This window comes from Aulonocara sp. 'chitande type north' Nkhata Bay, linkage group LG7 (assembly GCF_057382095.1).
Source record: "Aulonocara sp. 'chitande type north' Nkhata Bay isolate Kocher_YH1m ecotype deep benthic linkage group LG7, A_spYH_male_GT1.1, whole genome shotgun sequence".
In the NCBI taxonomy this organism is placed as follows: domain Eukaryota; kingdom Metazoa; phylum Chordata; class Actinopteri; order Cichliformes; family Cichlidae; genus Aulonocara; species Aulonocara sp. 'chitande type north' Nkhata Bay.
This window is the reverse complement of record NC_141350.1, coordinates 38,336,188-38,355,222: the sequence shown is the minus strand read 5'-3', so window position 1 is coordinate 38,355,222 and position 19,035 is coordinate 38,336,188. Positions and strand designations below refer to the sequence as shown.

Here is a 19,035-nt window from a genome sequence, read left to right as displayed (position 1 = left end):
TGTGAGCATGATGGGTTCTTAGTTTCTAACTCAGATACAACCTTCTTCGTTATAACAGATTTCCAAAAACAGACAACAGCCTACATGCTACCTACATGCTTCCATGATTTAAAGAGTCACTTAAAAGTCAAGAGTTTTTGACCATATGACCATATGGTTCTTCTACAACACCTCTTTTTCATCAAGAGTAGTAAATTGATCGCTTCCCTGGGTTAAACTGCTATTTGACAAAAAAAGACTGTCCTTGAGATAACCCTCACATAATGCTGCTCCTCGTCATCTTTACATCCAGTGTAAGCAAATGAGATGTGTGATCATTAGCAAGCTGTATTATTAGACTGAACAGGCAATGATAGTAGTATTGATCATCTCAGCTAACTCTGAGGCAGAAGGCAAATAAGCATATTTCCTAAAATGTCAAACTATTCACTTAATGCTCCACATGAGGAAAGCTCTGAATTTATGATATATTAATTTCGTTTGCTGTAATTTATTACAGAGCACTCACACCAATACACTACAGAAACTTTCATTTTGTTCCCCCGAGTTTTCCAAACCATAGTGCTATAATGGTTTGGTGGATGTTGTTGCATTGTTGGGTTTATGTGTATTTATGCATTTGTATTTGTCTGTTTAAAACATTTTTAATGTGGGTTTACCATTATTTTCTTTCACTCACTTCTGAAGCCAATAATTTGACACTAATTTCTCTAAGGGGCAAAGTCTGTCTGTCTGTGCTTCTCTTTGTCTTTCTGAGAGTCTGTTAAAACGTAATGGTTTTACGGTAGAATACTGACTCCTCTTGGCAAAGAGTAGCACTGCACAATCATCGTCACATTCAGCACTAAATGAGCTCACACATACCTGGCAACACACAAACACTAATGCTGAAAGACACACTCACAACATGCAGCCTCCTCCAATACTCTGTGAGCCACAAACACATCAGCACAAACACACCCACACACACAGAGAGTCCTTCAGTTTGATAACCTGTAGTGTATACACAGACGCACACACATATAAACACTCAGTCAGTACACAGTGTATTATTCTTGGTCTCGTGGAGACGGAGAACAGGAGGTTATTGGGATTCTCCTCATGCTCCTTCTCGATCCAGCTGCCGCTTCTCTGCTTCCCTTCCCTCTCCCCTTGTCCTGTTTCTCTTCCCCTATCCTTCTCCATCTTGCCTCTAGCTCTCTTTTTTCTCTCCATTTCTTTTCCTTCCCTTCTCACTTCTCTCTTATTCTCACTCATATTAATTTCTAGCTTTTCTTTCTGGCCTTTTTCTACTTTCCTTTACAAATGTTACTCTTACTCGATCACTAATTACATTCAGATTTGGCTGTCATTCCAGCTGATCTGTGATCTGTACACTGTTCTTTGTTTGCTTGTTTGTAAAAACTGTAACAGATTATATAAATAATGAGTTATATAGTCTTTTTTTGGACACTTTTTTGTAAACTTGCATCTGTACACCATAAACACTGGATTTAAAAGCAAGCAAACAAGAGATGATTGAAGTTCAGACTTCATTTTTCTATAAAGTGCTCCCTATTCAGAGACTCAAAAGTAATTGGACTGTTCACTGAACAGGGGTTTAATGGCCAGGTTAGGTCTGTTTCCTTGTCATTTCATGATAAATCAAATGTATAATTAATATGAAGTGATGACTTTGTGAGGTTGCATTCAAATTTGGTATGCATTCTTAAAAGAATGAATGCACTGGCAAGCTCAGGATTACCAAAAAGGCCTGAAAAAACACAAAAATCAAGTGGATGATCACAGAATTCTTTCCATGGTTAAGATTTATATATGTTAACAAAGAGGGTTTACACCAATGTGCAAACCACTGGTTACACTCAGGAACAGAGAAGCCAGATTAGGCCAGAAAATGTCTGAAAGAGCCTGCACAGTTTTGGAAAAGAAAAAAATGTATGAATAAGGAAAAAAACAGCAATGTCACGCCATGTGCCTGAATGGCTGCCAATGGAAAATGCTAGTATTTACTGATAGTGTGGCTGCTGATAGAAGTAATACGATGTAATGTCCAGGCCAAGAGACTGCTCAGATTCAGAAATGCTCAAATACTGTGGAACGGATTGTTTGGTGCTTCACAGTGCAAATGGATAATGCTGCAAAACAAAAACAAAACAAAAAGCAAAGTTGAATAGCAGTCCAGAACAGCAGAATGGGACTACTGAAGTAGAACCATGCAATGAGGCAATAAGGAAACAGAGACGATATCTGATTCCTGTCTATGATTCGTAAACACACACACACAAAATAAAATGTAGCCAAGGCCTGCTACTTTTAGCTGACCAACTTGTTAACATCTCCACACTCACCAATATTTTCTGGCTGCTCAGCCGAATAGTAAATCAACAGACTTCCTGTGACTTATTGATTGTCTTGCTCGGAGTCTTAACACGCAGTTACACATTCTCCTTTTCTTCTCCACTGTCCGTGTACCACATTTTGTGTTCTCCTTTCTAACACCCCACCCCTCCCCCCAACAACAGAGAGTCACCTATACATCATGCAAAAGTAGCTGCCAGTTGAACCTAAGTGGCTGTTCTGTTTCCCAGCATCGTCACAGAGCAGCTTTGAATCAGAAGGATAGCATGGGGGGCAGGCAAGAGACATTTAAGGATCCCATCCTCTGTGACTGGGCCATTGCTTAGCGACCACATTCCAAGAAGAGCGGATTAGCCGAGGCATTGCATCTAAGATATAAGTTGGTGCCTCACCCAGCGTGTGAGACAGAAACTGGACACTGTCTGGCACTGTATATTAGTTTGTGTATTTCATGTCTGGGGCTATTTATAAATGTATGGCTTCTGTTTCATGCCTTATAGTAGAACAGGAGTATCTATTAAAAGGCAACCAGGCTGAACCCTGCATAAATGCTTTAAGATCCTCTTCTTCTGTATACTCACTCTGAAAAGCACTACAGTTTGTGTAAACTTATAGTAAAAATTGCTAAGGTGAAGCAGAGTGTCAAAGTCAACAGATAGTGTTGCATAATCTGTTCGAAGGTGATCCCAATGTAAATATAAAAAACATATGACATAAGTTCTTTACAATAGTAGCTGCTTTGCCATTCCAAACTGTTTCGGGGATTCATAATTTAGATTCATAATTTATGCCACCTTGTTTGCCACTCTGCTGAAATGACTTCATTGACCCACAAATACAGCAGCAAGGGGGACAAAAAAGCCCAATCTAATCTCCAAAACAGAAACTCTACACTTCTGGATGATAACAGACACCACTTTCATGTGTGTATTTTGGATTAGGATATCCTAGCACCTCACACATCAACAGTATTTGCATAAACATGCAGCGTGCTTGGAGTTCGAGTCGTTCAGCAATTTTCTCATCTCATTAGCTTTTTGTCCTCCTCGTCTTTCTGCTTTTCTTAGCCTCTTCCTCCATTCTTCATCACATCACTGTCTCATCTGCTATGTTTACCTGTCCTCACCTAGCTTGTTACATCAGCATACACCCCATGACTGTATTTCCTTGTCACAGGCACATTATTTTCTGCATAATTTTTATTTCCTCTGTCACTCCAAAGCACAATGTTTTGCTCCAGGCAGGAAGTATTGCACTGAGCTGCTGAACATGTTAAATGCGTCCTACCTCCCCCCCCCCCCCCTTCGTTTCTCTCTTGCCATTTCACACCTGGTTGCTTCCCTCTAATATCTCCCAACTCCCATCGCAGTACTATACAACAGTCATTAATTGCAAGAAGAGGGAAATCATATTCTCTCTTCGCTAAAAAAAGAATGAGTGCAAACGTTGTGCACCAGTTAATATCTACTGTGCTGCCTGCAGCTGTAGCAGAGGTCCCGTTTTCTAAAGCATTAAACTGTGATATTTTTATTTGTCGAGCAATGAAAAACCGAAGCACTAAAAAATGCCTAAGCACATAGTGATTTTCAGCATATTTATGTTTGCCACAAGATGTTAAGTGCCTCTCTCACTCTCGTACGCTTGAGCGTAATTGGATTAGCTGAAAATATACAAGAGTATCATAACTTTTTAATGTTTCCGTAATTGAATATACACTTTTTGCACTCACCAGACTGTACAAGTCAGTAGATCTTTTAAGAAAATTGCATGCCGATTGTATTAAAATTCACTTGCTTCTGCTACTAAGCTGCTGAGACCTTTTTTTCTATCTGTCTTTCTCTTTTTTTTCTTTTTTTTTAATCTTTACTGATTTGTTATTCTGAAATGTGAAGCCATGCAAAGTATTAGTCAAGCCCTGGTGCAGTCAAAAGAGTTTTTGTGAATCCAGTTGTTCTACGGCTTTGTATTACAGTTGGGTATAAATGGATAGATTTTCTAGCTGTGCAATTGACTATTATCAGCAATATATTAACTACCTTATTGCACATTTCCTTTATTTTTCACTCTTTCTATCCACCTCATGCTGTATTCCCCGCCTGCTTTACCTCGGGGTTTTTTACCTTGCCGTCTGTTTCCGTTCCAGTTTCTCCATATTTCATCTATATACTTTGTTCCCCGTCCTTTCTTTGCCCCGTTTCCCTGCGGCTTTAGCATGGAGGGGATTTTTTTTTTATTCCAGCTCACTTCATAACTGCCTTGACAAGTTCTATATTGATTGCTTGTGCAGATTACAATTGATTTTGCTCTTCACTGTATTTTCCTTTCTGCTTGGTTCTTCCTGGTGTGATGAGCACTTTTCAGCATCCATTCATCAGCATGTCATTTTTTTATGTTTTTCACACATAGGGACAGAAGTATTGTGCACTGTGTTAGCCCAATAAAATTAATAAATAAACACACAGAGAAATGATAAAACTCACCAAGGATTGCAATTGTTAATTAAAATATGTTCCTAAGGTTTATTGTGTCTTCTGATAAATTTTCTACAGAGACTAAGACCTCCCCCATGCCATGCTCCAACGCACCACAGAAGGCTGAACCTCCAGTGGGAGGAGCTGCCACGGTCATCACATTTTTCTCCCGTTTGCTGTTAGGAATGCTGCTGCTGCTGCTTATGTGGTGAGCGACAACACCCGGATACACACACACATACACATACACATATATACACATCACTTATGTATATACATATACATAGATACACCATGTAGACTCCTTAGTCTACATGATCCAGTTTTCAAATTGATTAGTAACTCAATTGCTCACTCATGTATTGGCAGGTCGATGCATGTCTGTTTATGTGTTTATATGACATATATTTATATGTTCTGTTTACATGAGCATGTTTAATGGACCAGGAGCTGTAACATCTGGGTAGTTAACTCTTTAAATCCTGTTGAAATAGTAACGCTAAAGGTTTAGATTTCTTATTCTTCTTTTGCCTTGAGGCGACTGTTGTTGTGATTTGGCACTATATAAATAAAACTGAATTGAATTGAACTGAATTTTGGCTGCCCTGTTTAGGGGTTACCACAGCAGATAATCTCCCTATCCATAGTACTTTTTTGTCACACCAACCCTCAGCTTGTCCTGCTTCACTACATCCATGAATGTTTGCTATAGTCTTCCTCATCTTCTCCCACCTGGCCGTTCCATAGTCAACATTCTTTCTCCAGTATATCCACTATCGCTCCTCTACACATGTCCAAATCATCTCATCCTTGTTTTTCTAACTTTGGCTCCAAACGGCTCGACCTGAGCAGTCCTTCTGATGAACTCATATTTTATCTAAATGCTAAAAAATAAATATATACAATCTAAAATTAATGAAACCATGCGTAGAAGTTGTATTTTTTTCTTTTTACTTTAATCAAAAGATTAGCGACAGCTTTATACCAATAACACTTTAACAAAAATACATTAAACATGGACGCTTCTCCAGCTGAACACCCGCTGCAAGTGGAATGGTTGAATACAATTAAGGCACTTTCATGCCAGTTCCCCTCCCATGCAGCCTGTATGTGCAGGTCCAAATGGGAATCTGTTCTAATTTGTTTTAGAGTTACAAGCACACTCCATTTCAAAAGATGTCAACATTTCCATGTCAACAGATACACACCAAAGGATTAATAACTCTATAACAACAAAGGGAAGCAGAAAGGGTGACAGACAAATTAGACGACACAATTAGAAAATACTCTGGAAATATGTAGAGAATTATTGCAAATTATAGGAAATTATTATCAGTACAATTATATAGTATTGTGTAAGAGTCTTAAACAACTTAATTCCTATAGGAATTGGAAGCTGGTGATGCAATTCATTGAAATGTGCAAACACACATGAAAATACAAAATATATAAGGAAACAAAAGTTTGTACAATTGTAACGAACATTTCAAGTTGCTTTATTCTTTAACAAAGCTTGAGTTCCTTTAGGCAATGTTTCTTCTAATTTCTTTAAGTAGTTTTGAAGTAGTCTAGTTCTTCAGGCTCCTTGAATGACATTTAAAGCTCTTCTTTTGATGTTGGCTACAAATTAGGTAATAAAAAGTGCTTTGAGCACTTATGTAATGCTTTTCTACTCCAACTAAGTACCATCCCATTTATCAGGTCTGAGCTCTGGGAAGGCCAATCAATGACTGATAGTTTTCAGTTATGAATTGTTCTATCCACGTATGCCAGTATTGATGGATCAGCTGAAGTGTCTGATTCATCTGTCAGATCCTGTGTCAGGTCTTTACTTGAATGTTTCCTATTAGTTAAGGACATGACTTTCACACACTGTTCATATGGTCTAGGTAGCTTTTTAGGGCTGCCAAGTCTCTTGCACTCAACTTGTCAAGTTTTCTCACATTTCTTAAGGATGCACTACACACCTTGTGAGGATATATCAAGTTTTCAGCTAATAGCTCTTTGGGAATCACTTTGTTGGTGCAGAAACATTATTTTATGCCTTTAAAACTGTTATTATAACAGCCCATAACTATATTTTTTATTAACTCAACTAAACTAACAAACTAACAAATTTCCCACATGTGGGACAAATACAGGTTATCTTATCTTAAAGAATTAGGAACAGGTTTTATGGTTTTATGACAGGCAGCTTTACTGCTAGTAACAAAAGACCTAATGGTACAATTTAAAGTTGGTTCTTTACTAAGTTGTCTGGAGACACAACATTGGTTCATCCGTATTAGGTACCGTTTTATGCTTGAATGGTTCATAGATTAGTGTTAAGTGTGGAAAAAAAACCCTCTGAAAATGACATTGGCTGCTTTTTTCACTCATTCTCATTCCAATCCTTGTATCAGACTAAAAATAAGGGGGAAAGCACCCATGTCCAAAGAAAAATTTGAAAAGAGCTTCAGAAAGCCTGGAGAACAATTTTGTGAGTGTTTTGTTTTGTTTATTGTGAAGAAATGAGGGCTGGCTCAAGTCATATAGTTTGAGTCCCAACATCTTTGGTTTCTTACACAAAAGCTGTTAGAAGCCCCTTATTATGTTTTAGATGGTTGAGTTGATGGCAGCTCAACGAAAGTGCAGTCTTGTGCAGTGTTTAAAAAATGAAAAGCAGCTCATAACATTACGAGCTGATGCTGTTACTGCTATTAAGGATTAATCCCTTATGTTACATTATATCATAACTTACTAAGGAAATTAACTCATTACTGTTCCAACTAATAGCTTAATTGACTTTGGGAGCATTATTCTTTTCCTTGCCACAAGCATTATGGAGATGTGTTTAGTATCCAAGTGCTTTTACAGACACTACAGGGAGTGCAGAATTATTAGGCAAATGAGTATTTTGTCCACATCATCCTCTTCATGCATGTTGTCTTACTCCAAGCTGTATAGGCTCGAAAGCCTACTACCAATTAAGCATATTAGGTGATGTGCATCTCTGTAATGAGAAGGGGTGTGGTCTAATGACATCAACACCCTATATCAGGTGTGCATAATTATTAGGCAACGTCCTTTCCTTTGGCAAAATGGGTCAAAAGAAGGACTTGACAGGCTCAGAAAAGTCAAAAATAGTGAGATATCTTGCAGAGGGATGCAGCAGTCTCAAAATTGCAAAGCTTCTGAAGCGTGATCATCGAACAATCAAGCATTTCATTCAAAATAGTCAACAGGGTCGCAAGAAGCGTGTGGAAAAACCAAGGTGCAAAATAACTGCCCATGAACTGAGAAAAGTCAAGCGTGCAGCTGCCAAGATGCCACTTGCCACCAGTTTGGCCATATTTCAGAGCTGCAACATCACTGGAGTGCCCAAAAGCACAAGGTGTGCAATACTCAGAGACATGGCCAAGGTAAGAAAGGCTGAAAGACGACCACCACTGAACAAGACACACAAGCTGAAACGTCAAGACTGGGCCAAGAAATATCTCAAGACTGGTTTTTCTAAGGTTTTATGGACTGATGAAATGAGAGTGAGTCTTGATGGGCCAGATGGATGGGCCCGTGGCTGGATTGGTAAAGGGCAGAGAGCTCCAGTCCGACTCAGACGCCAGCAAGGTGGAGGTGGAGTACTGGTTTGGGCTGGTATCATCAAAGATGAGCTTGTGGGGCCTTTTCGGGTTGAGGATGGAGTCAAGCTCAACTCCCAGTCCTACTGCCAGTTTCTGGAAGACACCTTCTTCAAGCAGTGGTACAGGAAGAAGTCTGCATCCTTCAAGAAAAACATGATTTTCATGCAGGACAATGCTCCATCACACGCGTCCAAGTACTCCACAGCGTGGCTGGTAAGAAAGGGTATAAAAGAAGAAAAACTAATGACATGGCCACCTTGTTCACCTGATCTGAACCCCATTGAGAACCTGTGGTCCATCATCAAATGTGAGATTTACAAGGAGGGAAAACAGTACACCTCTCTGAACAGTGTCTGGGAGGCTGTGGTTGCTGCTGCACGCAATGTTGATGGTGAACAGATCAAAACACTGACAGAATCCATGGATGGCAGGCTTTTGAGTGTCCTTGCAAAGAAAGGTGGCTATATTGGTCGCTGATTTGTTTTTGTTTTGTTTTTGAATGTCAGAAATGTATATTTGTGAATGTGGAGATGTTATATTGGTTTCACTGGTAAAAATAAATAATTGAAATGGGTATATATTTGTTTTTTGTTAAGTTGCCTAATAATTATGCACAGTAATAGTCACCTGCACACACAGATATCCCCCTAAAATAGCTAAAACTAAAAACAAACTAAAAACTACTTCCAAAAACATTCAGCTTTGATATTAATGAGTTTTTTGGGTTCATTGAGAACATGGTTGTTGTTCAATAATAAAATTATTCCTCAAAAATACAACTTGCCTAATAATTCTGCACTCCCTGTAGTTATGACCCAATGCCTAATACACATGTCACTGTGATGTTGTTTTTGCCCATTTTACCCACTGATTTTAAATGTGTAATAACTTCACACAACGCAAAAAGAGAAAAACTGTCCTCTTTTGCCATCCTGCCAGTTGAGCCACATATGCACAACAGGATTGGAGAAGTCACACTAGTGTGCAGCTACCTGCCAAGAATTAGAAGAGAAACACAAACAAATGTGTAGGGGATTTGCATTTTTTGCAAACAGAGTTATGGCTAAGTCAAAAAAAAGTCCCACTGAACCAAATATAAAGGCCAAAAAAGCAAACAAATTAAGAATGACATATAAGAGAAAGGCAAGAAGACAGATCATTCATATTTTGATGCAGTGCAGCTTGACGAAGCTAATTTGTGTTCCTCTTTCTGCAGATGTGAATGTCTTATTGCTGAAGGCTGATGTGAAGTAGGAGGACAAAGAAGAAGAAGGAGGAGGCTGGTATTTTTTCCTGTTTTGCACATGTTTCAAGGATACAGTGCATTGATCATTTCGGTCCATCACACAGTTACTCACCAAAATTATTCAGACATTAGACAACGATAATGCGACTCAGCATTTTTGGAATATTTGATTTGCTGACAAAAAAACCCAAGAAAAATCTACAGAGGAACTTTGGAAGATTGTCATCGGTATCATCACCAACAGCAACTGCAGCGACCTGAGAGGCAAACACCAAAACAAGATTATTGTCTTACATTACCCCCTGGTGGATTTGATGAGCCGCTTTAAACTGATTTGTCTCAGTTGGGTTTTAGAGGCTCCTCTTTGGCAACAGAATCAAGGCCACAGCTGACATCTCTTTTGACCTTATTTTCTTCTTTTTTGTACTCACTCTCTTCTTAAGTCGCAGTGCAGTGCAGTACACACACACACAGACACACACTGATATAGGGCACGTGTATTTGTGTGTATACTTACAGCCCCTTATACAGCTTAATCATCATGCCAAAGACTCCACTACACCCCCAGCAAAGTGGTTCCCACCCAAGTCATTGAGCTTCCTGAAGCCTGTGCCTGTCTTCATCATGGGATGAAACCCCCAGAAAGTTGGGCGTGCGCACGTGTATGCGTGACATCTAATGGATGCTGAAACCCATTACAGGAATCAAACTGGGGACAAAGCCCTGCAGCCCATGTTTGTGTCAACCCGCCAGTTAACAAAGAAGTCACAAATTTATTCAGTCAGACTCTGAGTCTGCACATCTCCAACAACTGACAGAGCAGAGTGTTGTTTGTTGTTTTTTCTTTTTGTTTGTTTTTGTTTTTGTTTTTTCAACAAGAGGACTAACACTTTGGAGAAGTCAATAACCATAGTCTGGCTTATTTACAGTTAGCTTTACATAGAGCTTTGAGAAACCGGCAAGGACGACCTGAACTGTAAAAAAAAACAAACCTAAAAGACAACAAAAAAACCAACAAAAAATAAATGAAATAAAGTGGATTTGAGACTGAACCATTCTTTCCCCACCGTTGTTTTTTATTTTGGGGTTGACTTTGTATTGATGGCAGCCAAGCTGGTTACTGGAACTCTGATACAAGCTATGTTGGTTTTCCATTCTGCTCTGTGCTGTAAAATACAGTAACACAAATCAGTTTGCTGTCTGACTTCTGACGCCTTTACAAACATTAGAAATGTCTTTTTGCAGTTTACATTTCAATAGCCAATATCAGTTACCAGTTAATATTATGTTATTCACAGGAATCTTGAAGTGTTTATTGTATTTTTTATGGACAAATAATAAAAAGACGCATATAGGAGTTTAGTTTTTTTTTCTCCAGACATTCTTAATGGCTTAATTCTCTTTGATCCTATTTTGTAAACTATGATACAGTATGTAACTTTAACAATGAACAAAAAGTTTATTATTTAATAATAATGTATGTATTAGCCGTAGAATGTCGTAACCTGTACCTGGGGTCTTTTTTATAGATGTATATACAATGACAGGTTTCAACCATTAAATGTGACCATTTCACAATGAATTACGATGCACTGGCCTCATGTTCATTTTGTGAACTTATAACACATGAGGGCAGACTAATGCCTCCTGCTCCGTCTGGTTGATCCTGATGATTTTCTCCTGGCAAAACAAGATGAAGGTGAGGTGCCAATGGGGGATGTTAAAAAAAAGAAGATGCAACAAGTTTTCATTATAATTAAAGTAAAGACAAATTACTTCCCAGACACAGCTATAAACACACAGTGCCTCATTTCAGGTTTTACAGATCGATACTTTTGACCTTGCAGAGGTAACGTCGTTTGCTTCTCAGTTTGTTTCTGAAAGATGAGTGTCTGCAGATTCTAACAAGCTCCACTGACACTGCATGGAGTGGTCATAAAGCTTAATACTTTATGGGCATGATGCATTATCCTTGATATAGTTCTTCTTGTTTTCTTTTTTATGGGGGGAATATTCAAAATTGCAAAAATTTCAAGATAGAGGATCTGTGTCAATTCTCAGAAAGACACTGAGAGCAGCATTGGTTCGAGCAACCTTGACGAGTGCATTTTTTAAAAGTCAGTTTCATACTCAATACACAGAAGGATACAAGGAAAACAAAACTAAGTTTAGACTCCAAGAGATTCAGCAGTGTGTTTACTTGAATGCCATCATCAGCATGCTGACAAGGTCATGACCACATACTGATCATTAGTAGTTCTGTATGCTTTATTTTTGTCTTTGTATGTTATTTTACCATGCTACTACGCCAAGTGCATCACACAGCCCACATCTGAGAGAAATTGGGATGTTGTTAAAATAGTTTTGCAGATATCAAAAGTGTTGGACAAACTGACTTGATGATTGTGCTATATCCCATTAGGGGAGCCGAATGTTTAGAAAGGTCAAAATGAAATGTATATTTGTAGAACTGACTGGAAAAAAGAAGAAAAGAAGATTTTTTTTAAACTATAAATAATTGCACAAAATGGATGGCTGTTCATCCAGAAATATTTCATGTGTTTTTGGTGTATGCATGTGGGTCAGACTGTCCATGCAAAGGGAAGCACACTCACAGTTCACAGACAGAAAAGAAATAAAGTTACACTCGACCTCCTATACCTCTCCTAGCAGAGAGGGAAGGAAGAAAAACAGGTGGCAGGGGATTTGTGTCTGTGTCCCTTTCAGCCTTGTCTACCAATAAAGCCAACTGTCATTTCCCAGGGTTGCATCTGTGCACTTATCTTTCTCTGTTCCTCACCAAACACGGTTCTCTAATTAACATTTGAGAGTGAATAGATGAGAGCTTCTCAAAGGAGAAGAGGACGTTTTGATCAGTGCAGCAAAGGTCAACCTTATATGCAAGCTGATTCTGCTTGCAGAATATACACGGAGATAAAAGTGGAAAATATGAAATTTCCTCCACAATGCACCCTGTGAGTTTTCCCTAATGACTTGTGTCATCATTTTAATCTCTCACAATGACATGCCACTCATAGATATAACGGCTGAGTTCTGTGAACGCTGTAGCATTGTTGATAGCCGAAACGAGATGATCAGACGGGTTGTAAACAAGTAGCAGCTTCACAGATACATAACATCTGCACCGATGTGCATGCAACAGGAAATATGAGCAGAGCACTGGAGGTACGGCTGGTCAAAATTTCCCTTTTGACCTTTAGCTTTCACTCTGGCTGTCTCGCCATCTCACTCGCCCCTCTTTCAAGCTCTCTTTCTTCCATTATACTGACAAGCTCTGGCAGGCCGATTTGGAGGCCGAGGACAAATCAATACACCATCTAACAGCTGTCAGCTGCAGTTCCCTGTGTGTGCGAGAGCAGACAAGAGTGTATCTGCTTGTGTAGTTATCGCGTTCATTACTCTTTCTTTCATTCCTTTCTTCTCCACCTGCTTATACTGATCTGCCCTTTGCTTTTTTTTTAATGTCAGTGTCAATGAGGAGTCAACTAATATTTACAATGACAGTGCATGACTTGAACAAGGAGGGTACACAACCACGGAGGTTTCTGTTCTTTGTGTTCTTTGTATTGTTTTTATTTTATAGCTAAAAATAATTCTGTATGATGACATTTCATTCTTTATAGCTTTAATTAAATCACAGATGGGTTTTTAGCCATGCTCTCTTTGTCCACAACCATGATGTGATTCATATTAACCTCAGATGTATTGAGAGTGTGTGTGTCTTTGTGTGCGTGTGTGTGTACCATCCAGAGCCTGTCAGTTCCATCCGCCTTGCTCTGCTCTAATGACTAGTTTGACCTTTCATAGAAAACTGGATGAATGACATGATCTCTGCGTCCATATCACTTCTGATCTGGCTTTTGGCTCTGACCTCTTTAAACACTCAGCTTACTTCCCCTCTATCCACGGCCTCACTCAGTCAAACTGTTTTTGTCCATCTTCCTAATATTCTAACTTCCTCATTAAGCTAATATTTCAAGACGTTTGCACACCCAACTTCTCTCTGAGCATTATTTCACCAGTTTTCACACCATTTTCAAGTCAGATGAACATCGCCGCACACGACTCGCTGAGCACACGGCTTCTGCTTTTGGCAGCAATGTGTTGTTTGCTCTTCAAAAAGTCTCTTTTCAAAGGTATTTTCTTTGTGCCAGATATGCTAACAAGGAATACTCCAAGGCAGCCTCTCTTTAATATACACTCACTTGCTACTTTATTAGACACTTAAGTAAACTGTGTTAGGCTGGCGTTAATTTTGCAGTGATTTGCCATCCACATATATGAAGGAAAAATAATATTAGACACATATTTCATTGCAATGCAGTCCTGCACAACAACATTGCAACAAAAGCTGAAGCAATCTGAACTTCACAAAGGCAGAGTGTGTGCCAACGATGGACTGCAGGAAAGAACATTTTCCCATTATTTTAAATTGGGTGCCAAAGTTAAAACTTTTTGACTTAAAATGATCTTGGAGTGATTTATTTTACACGCAGTGAAAATCTGCCAAATCGAGTATGCAGAGCTACTCGCTGTGGTGACCCCCTGTGAAATTTTTATGTACGGCTAACCCATCTGTTATGTTTCTCAGGGGACAGCAATGATGTCCCTGACTCAGTTTGATCCAATAAACATTGCAGGTTTAGTTATTTAAAAGGGTTAGAGACCAAAAATCCCAATAAACAGTGTTTATACATAATTTGTCATTCCATTAGAAACCATTTCAATCACTATATTGTGCAGTAGAGTTGTTTACCTCTCACAGATAATGGTTTACTGAGAATAATTCACCTGTTCTTCATAAAAAATAAAATTTGATAAAAATTTATTTTATTGGAAAACACTGGAAAAACCTACATATTAAATGAAATAGTTTTACATGACATTTTCTTTTAATTTTCTTTTTTAATTTTAATTATTTTTCTGGATTTTAAGGGAACTTTACATGTTACACTTTACATGAAGCTGCATCTGAGAATCTGGATGAGCTGACGGACACTGTGACATCATACATCAGTTTTTGTGAAGATGTGTGTGTGCCAACCAAGACCTTTTGCACATACAACAACAATAAACCATGGTTAACTCCAAAAATCCAACATCTTCTTAAGGCCAAGGAGGACACCTGCAGAAGTGGTGACAGGGCCCTGTACAAGCAGGTCAGGAACACATTGACCAGGGAGATCAAAGCAGCTAAAAAGATCTACTCCCAGAAGCTGAAAGAACGGCTCTCAACCAACATCCCTGCGTCAGTGTGGAGGGACCTGCGGGAAATCACTAGCTACAGACACTCGGACCGGCGGCTGCCTCGGGTCTCTGCTCCTCCTGCCTCCCCTTTCCCTCATCCACCTGCTGGCCTCCACCACTTGCTAATGTTACTGAATCTGTGGAAGCTACGCCATAGCCACCACCAAACAACTGAGTTATTTTTACACACTGGTCAGCATCCAGCTGGCCAATCCACCACCTTTCGTTGTTTATACCGTTACAAAAAAATAAATCATCGGCCCACAGAGCAAATGCCTGGTATGCCCGACGGCCAGTCCAACTATGGTCGTGCCATCAGTTAACCCTTCGCGTGCCAGCTGTGGCATGCGTGCCTAGGGTTGCCGACCCCTGCTCTACACCAATGACTCCATCTCCAAGAACTCAGCTGTTAAACTCCCGAAGTTTGCAGATGACACCACCGTCATTGGCCTCATTCAGGATGGTGATGAGTCTGCATGCAGGCAGGAAGTTGAGCAGCTGGTACTCTGGTGCAGTCAGCACAATCTGGAGCTGAACATGCTTAAGACTGTAGAGATGACAGTGGATTTCAGGAGACATCCCTCAACACTGCTCCCCCTCACCATATCAGACAGCCCGGTGTCCTTGGTACCACCATCCCTAGGACCTGAAGTGGGAGACCTCCTCCATCCTCAAAAAGACCCAGTAGAGGATGTACTTCCTGTGACAACTGGGGAAGTATAGTCTTCCACAGGAGCTGCTGATCCAGTTCTACACTCCAGTCATTGAGTCTGTCCTGTGCTCCTCCATCACAGTCTGGTATGGTGCAGCCACTAAACAGGACAGGTGCAGACTGTATGGGTATCATTGGCGCCCCCCTCACAGACAACTCACACCCTGGACACAGACTTTTTGACCTGCTGCCCTGTGGCAGACGGTCTAGAAGCCTGCAGACCAGGACCATCCGACATAGGAACAGTTTCTTTCCCCTAGCCATTTCCCTCCTAAACAGTCAAACTGTCACACTGCTCCCACTAGCAGACTGCAGCTGCACCTTATGTACATTCTGTGGTATTCATTTCATTTCTGTCATCCTGTATTTTATGTATGTAAGATTTAGATTGGTTATTTATTTTTGGTTTACACACCTTTGTGTATGTATGTGTGCATATGTGCATATGTATGTGTATATATATATATATGTATACACGTAAGTGTGTGTGTGTGTGTGTGTGTGTGTGTGTGTGTGTGTGTGTGTGTGTGTGTGTGTGTGTGTGTGTGTGTGTGTATTGTGTCGTTTACATATTGCTGTGATTTACATTGCTGTGCTTGAGAGTCACCATCTACTCCTGGGACCAAATTCCTTGTGTGTGTTTGCGCATATACATGGCCAATAAACACGATTCTGATTCTGTTTCTGTTTCTGTTTCTGATTCTGATTCTGATTCTGATTCTGATTCTGTTTCTGATTCTGATTCTGATGTGTCTTGTGTTAATTTGTTAATGTCAAGCCACAAAAAATAAAGCAAAAATAGTCAACTTTATTTAAAGAATTGTCATGCATTTGTCCACTGGATGGCAGCATAGGCAGTGGGTCTTGCTGTGCGCTGTCTATGGTCCTGAAACAGTCAAAACCCGAGTGTTAGGTCTCTGCGAGTCACCCCATGGTGCTAACTGAGTCAAGCCCACGCACATCTCAGGTTCTTTAGGCCCTGTCATTGGGTGACCTGAAACATCCAACACTTACACACACTCTATTTGTTCAACAGAATTTGATTATGAGGCAAAACCCAAATGCCATCAACTTCTTGTGATCTGTCCTCAAAAACAAAAATAGGTCATCATTGTTATTAATGGTGCTTGTTTCATGTCACAACAAAGTGACTTGAAATGATGGATAATGAGGAAAAGAAGGAACGTTTCACCGTGAGAAGTGACTTTCTGCACGGCAAGGTGGCTTGAATCACAAATCATGTTCGCATCTAGAGTCCAACCAATCACAGGCCTGCTCCACAAATTGCTTGTCAGCCTTACACATCGAGCTCACACATGCTGATGACAACACTCGACAGCACTGACATCTGTGAAGTACTGCAATTGTAAGTCAGTGACACAAAATGAGAGGTCATGTTCGGCACAGCCGCTGTGGAACATTGCGGCCTAATATTTCTGCCAAGCACTGCATTGAAGCCTCGTTCTCAAATTGTGGAGATTCTTGTGATTGTTAGGATCTTGGAGAATTGAGGCATGCCTTCCATGAACAGATAAAATTAGGCAAGATTTAGATCAATCAAGGAACTCACTGCACAAGCTTGATGACTCACATATTGTGAGTCTATCATATTAGCAGCTGTCTGCATTTCCTTCCGTGAAATCCGCACAGTACATTGTGAAGCTGAAGAATCCAGAGCATTTCACAAAAGGTTTGTGTTTTCCAAATGAGGATTTGTGTGTGCAGCAGAATGGTCTGTCAAATGTCAAAGCAGACGCGCACTGCAGCACCATTCAATACTCAAAAAGGAAAAAAATAAAATAGATAAGTACATGTGCAAGTGGAACTCGGTGTAACAAAGGGGGGACAAGAATACAAAAAGGGCAGACAGAGCATAAATGTAGAAAAAAAACCCAACACATCTAGATTGAATTTGATCTACAGGGATACAATAAAGAGAAACTGGCACATTAAAGGCATTCCATTAAAAGAGATTAGACTCTGTCGTTACAGATCTAATCTCGGATCTTTAATAGAGACATTATTAAAATTGGATTTAATATGAGTGGTGAAATTAAAATTTATTGCATGGTAAGTTTCAGGATTTGAACTGACACACCTATTTAAATACCTTCCACTCAGCAGGTTTGCCTAATTTGAAATATGAGAATTAATATTTTCCGCCAGCCGGGGTTCAATATTAGAATTATTCTGCCTTGCGGATTCACCCCAGAAATGCACTTTTAATTAAACTTGAGCCCAAATGTATTTTAGAGGCATGAAATTATTATTTTGGAGACTTTTTTTCATTTTTGGATTATGGTGTATGTAATGGAGAAGTCTGAATGTAACACTGTGATAAGTAAGAAATTATTATTTTAATAAAATTTCCTTTGGTGTTTATTATTATTTGGGTGTGTGCTCGTTTAAAGTGTTGAGATACATTTTGTAGACTCTTTCTCCCTCTTGTGGCAACTTGTATTAGCAAATTTATAGGGAAAGGAAAGGAAAGGAAAGGACAGGAAAGGAAAGGAAAGGAAAGGAAAGGAAAGGAAAGGAAAGGAAAGGAACATTTCCTTATATGTAACTCTGATCTCCTCTCTAAATGTTTTGATATTTCTGCAGCACCAAGCACAGTGAAACAGTGTTTGGCAGTTTGGCAGTTGGAGTGAGAGCACTGTTAATTCCCTGGTTTGCTTTTTAGTTTGTTGTCCCACTGAAACAAATGACACTTGATGCATGCTTAGTCATCCAGGTAAAGGTTTGGTTCATTTCACAGTGTTTACAGTGGGAACAGGAAGCAGTGTGTTCACATGAACTGAATCACCTTTCTGCTAAAAGGTATTTCTTGTACTTGTGTTATGGTACTCTTTTGTCAGTCTGTTGAGTCATCTCCACCCACTCCACCCTGCCTGCACTCTCTTTATCATCTCTCTTGTGTACTGTCTGTTGCTTATGATGGTTGACCCCAGGTATTTAACCTCATCTATCTACAATACCTCTGCTCTTTGCATCGTGACTGTTACACTTGTCTCAGTCTTGTAGTTGCCCTGCTTTTACTGACTTTTATTCCTTTTCTCTCAGAGCATGCCTCTGCTTCTATAGGCTTTCTTCCACCTCCTCTCTACTCTCACTACAGATTACAACATCATCTGCAGACATCATAGTCCACAAAGACTCCTGCCTGACCTCATCTGTAAACCATCGCGAACAAGAAGAGGCACAGAGTTGGTCCATGATATAATCCCACTCCCTCCTGAAACCCATCTGTCAATTCTACCCCAGAACTCATCACTCACTTGCTGTCTTCATACAGGCCCTGCTTCCCCCCTGACCTCCACTATATTACTAAAAGTATTCACTCACCCATTGTTGTGTCCA

The 19,035-nt window shown here is 39.7% G+C and overlaps 1 protein-coding gene across 1 annotated transcript in view; it reads left to right on the top strand.

Annotated features, from left to right (window-relative positions):
- Positions 1 to 11,280, top strand: part of cntfr (ciliary neurotrophic factor receptor) — a 228,182-nt gene extending 216,902 nt beyond the window's left edge. The window contains exons 10-11 of the mRNA XM_086300304.1: positions 4,908 to 5,037; positions 9,666 to 11,280. Of these exons, the coding sequence (XP_086156430.1) occupies positions 4,908 to 5,037; position 9,666 (131 nt within the window). The 3' untranslated portion in view covers positions 9,667 to 11,280. The remainder of the gene's footprint in view (positions 1 to 4,907; positions 5,038 to 9,665) is intronic.
- The last annotated feature ends 7,755 nt before the right edge of the window (positions 11,281 to 19,035 follow it).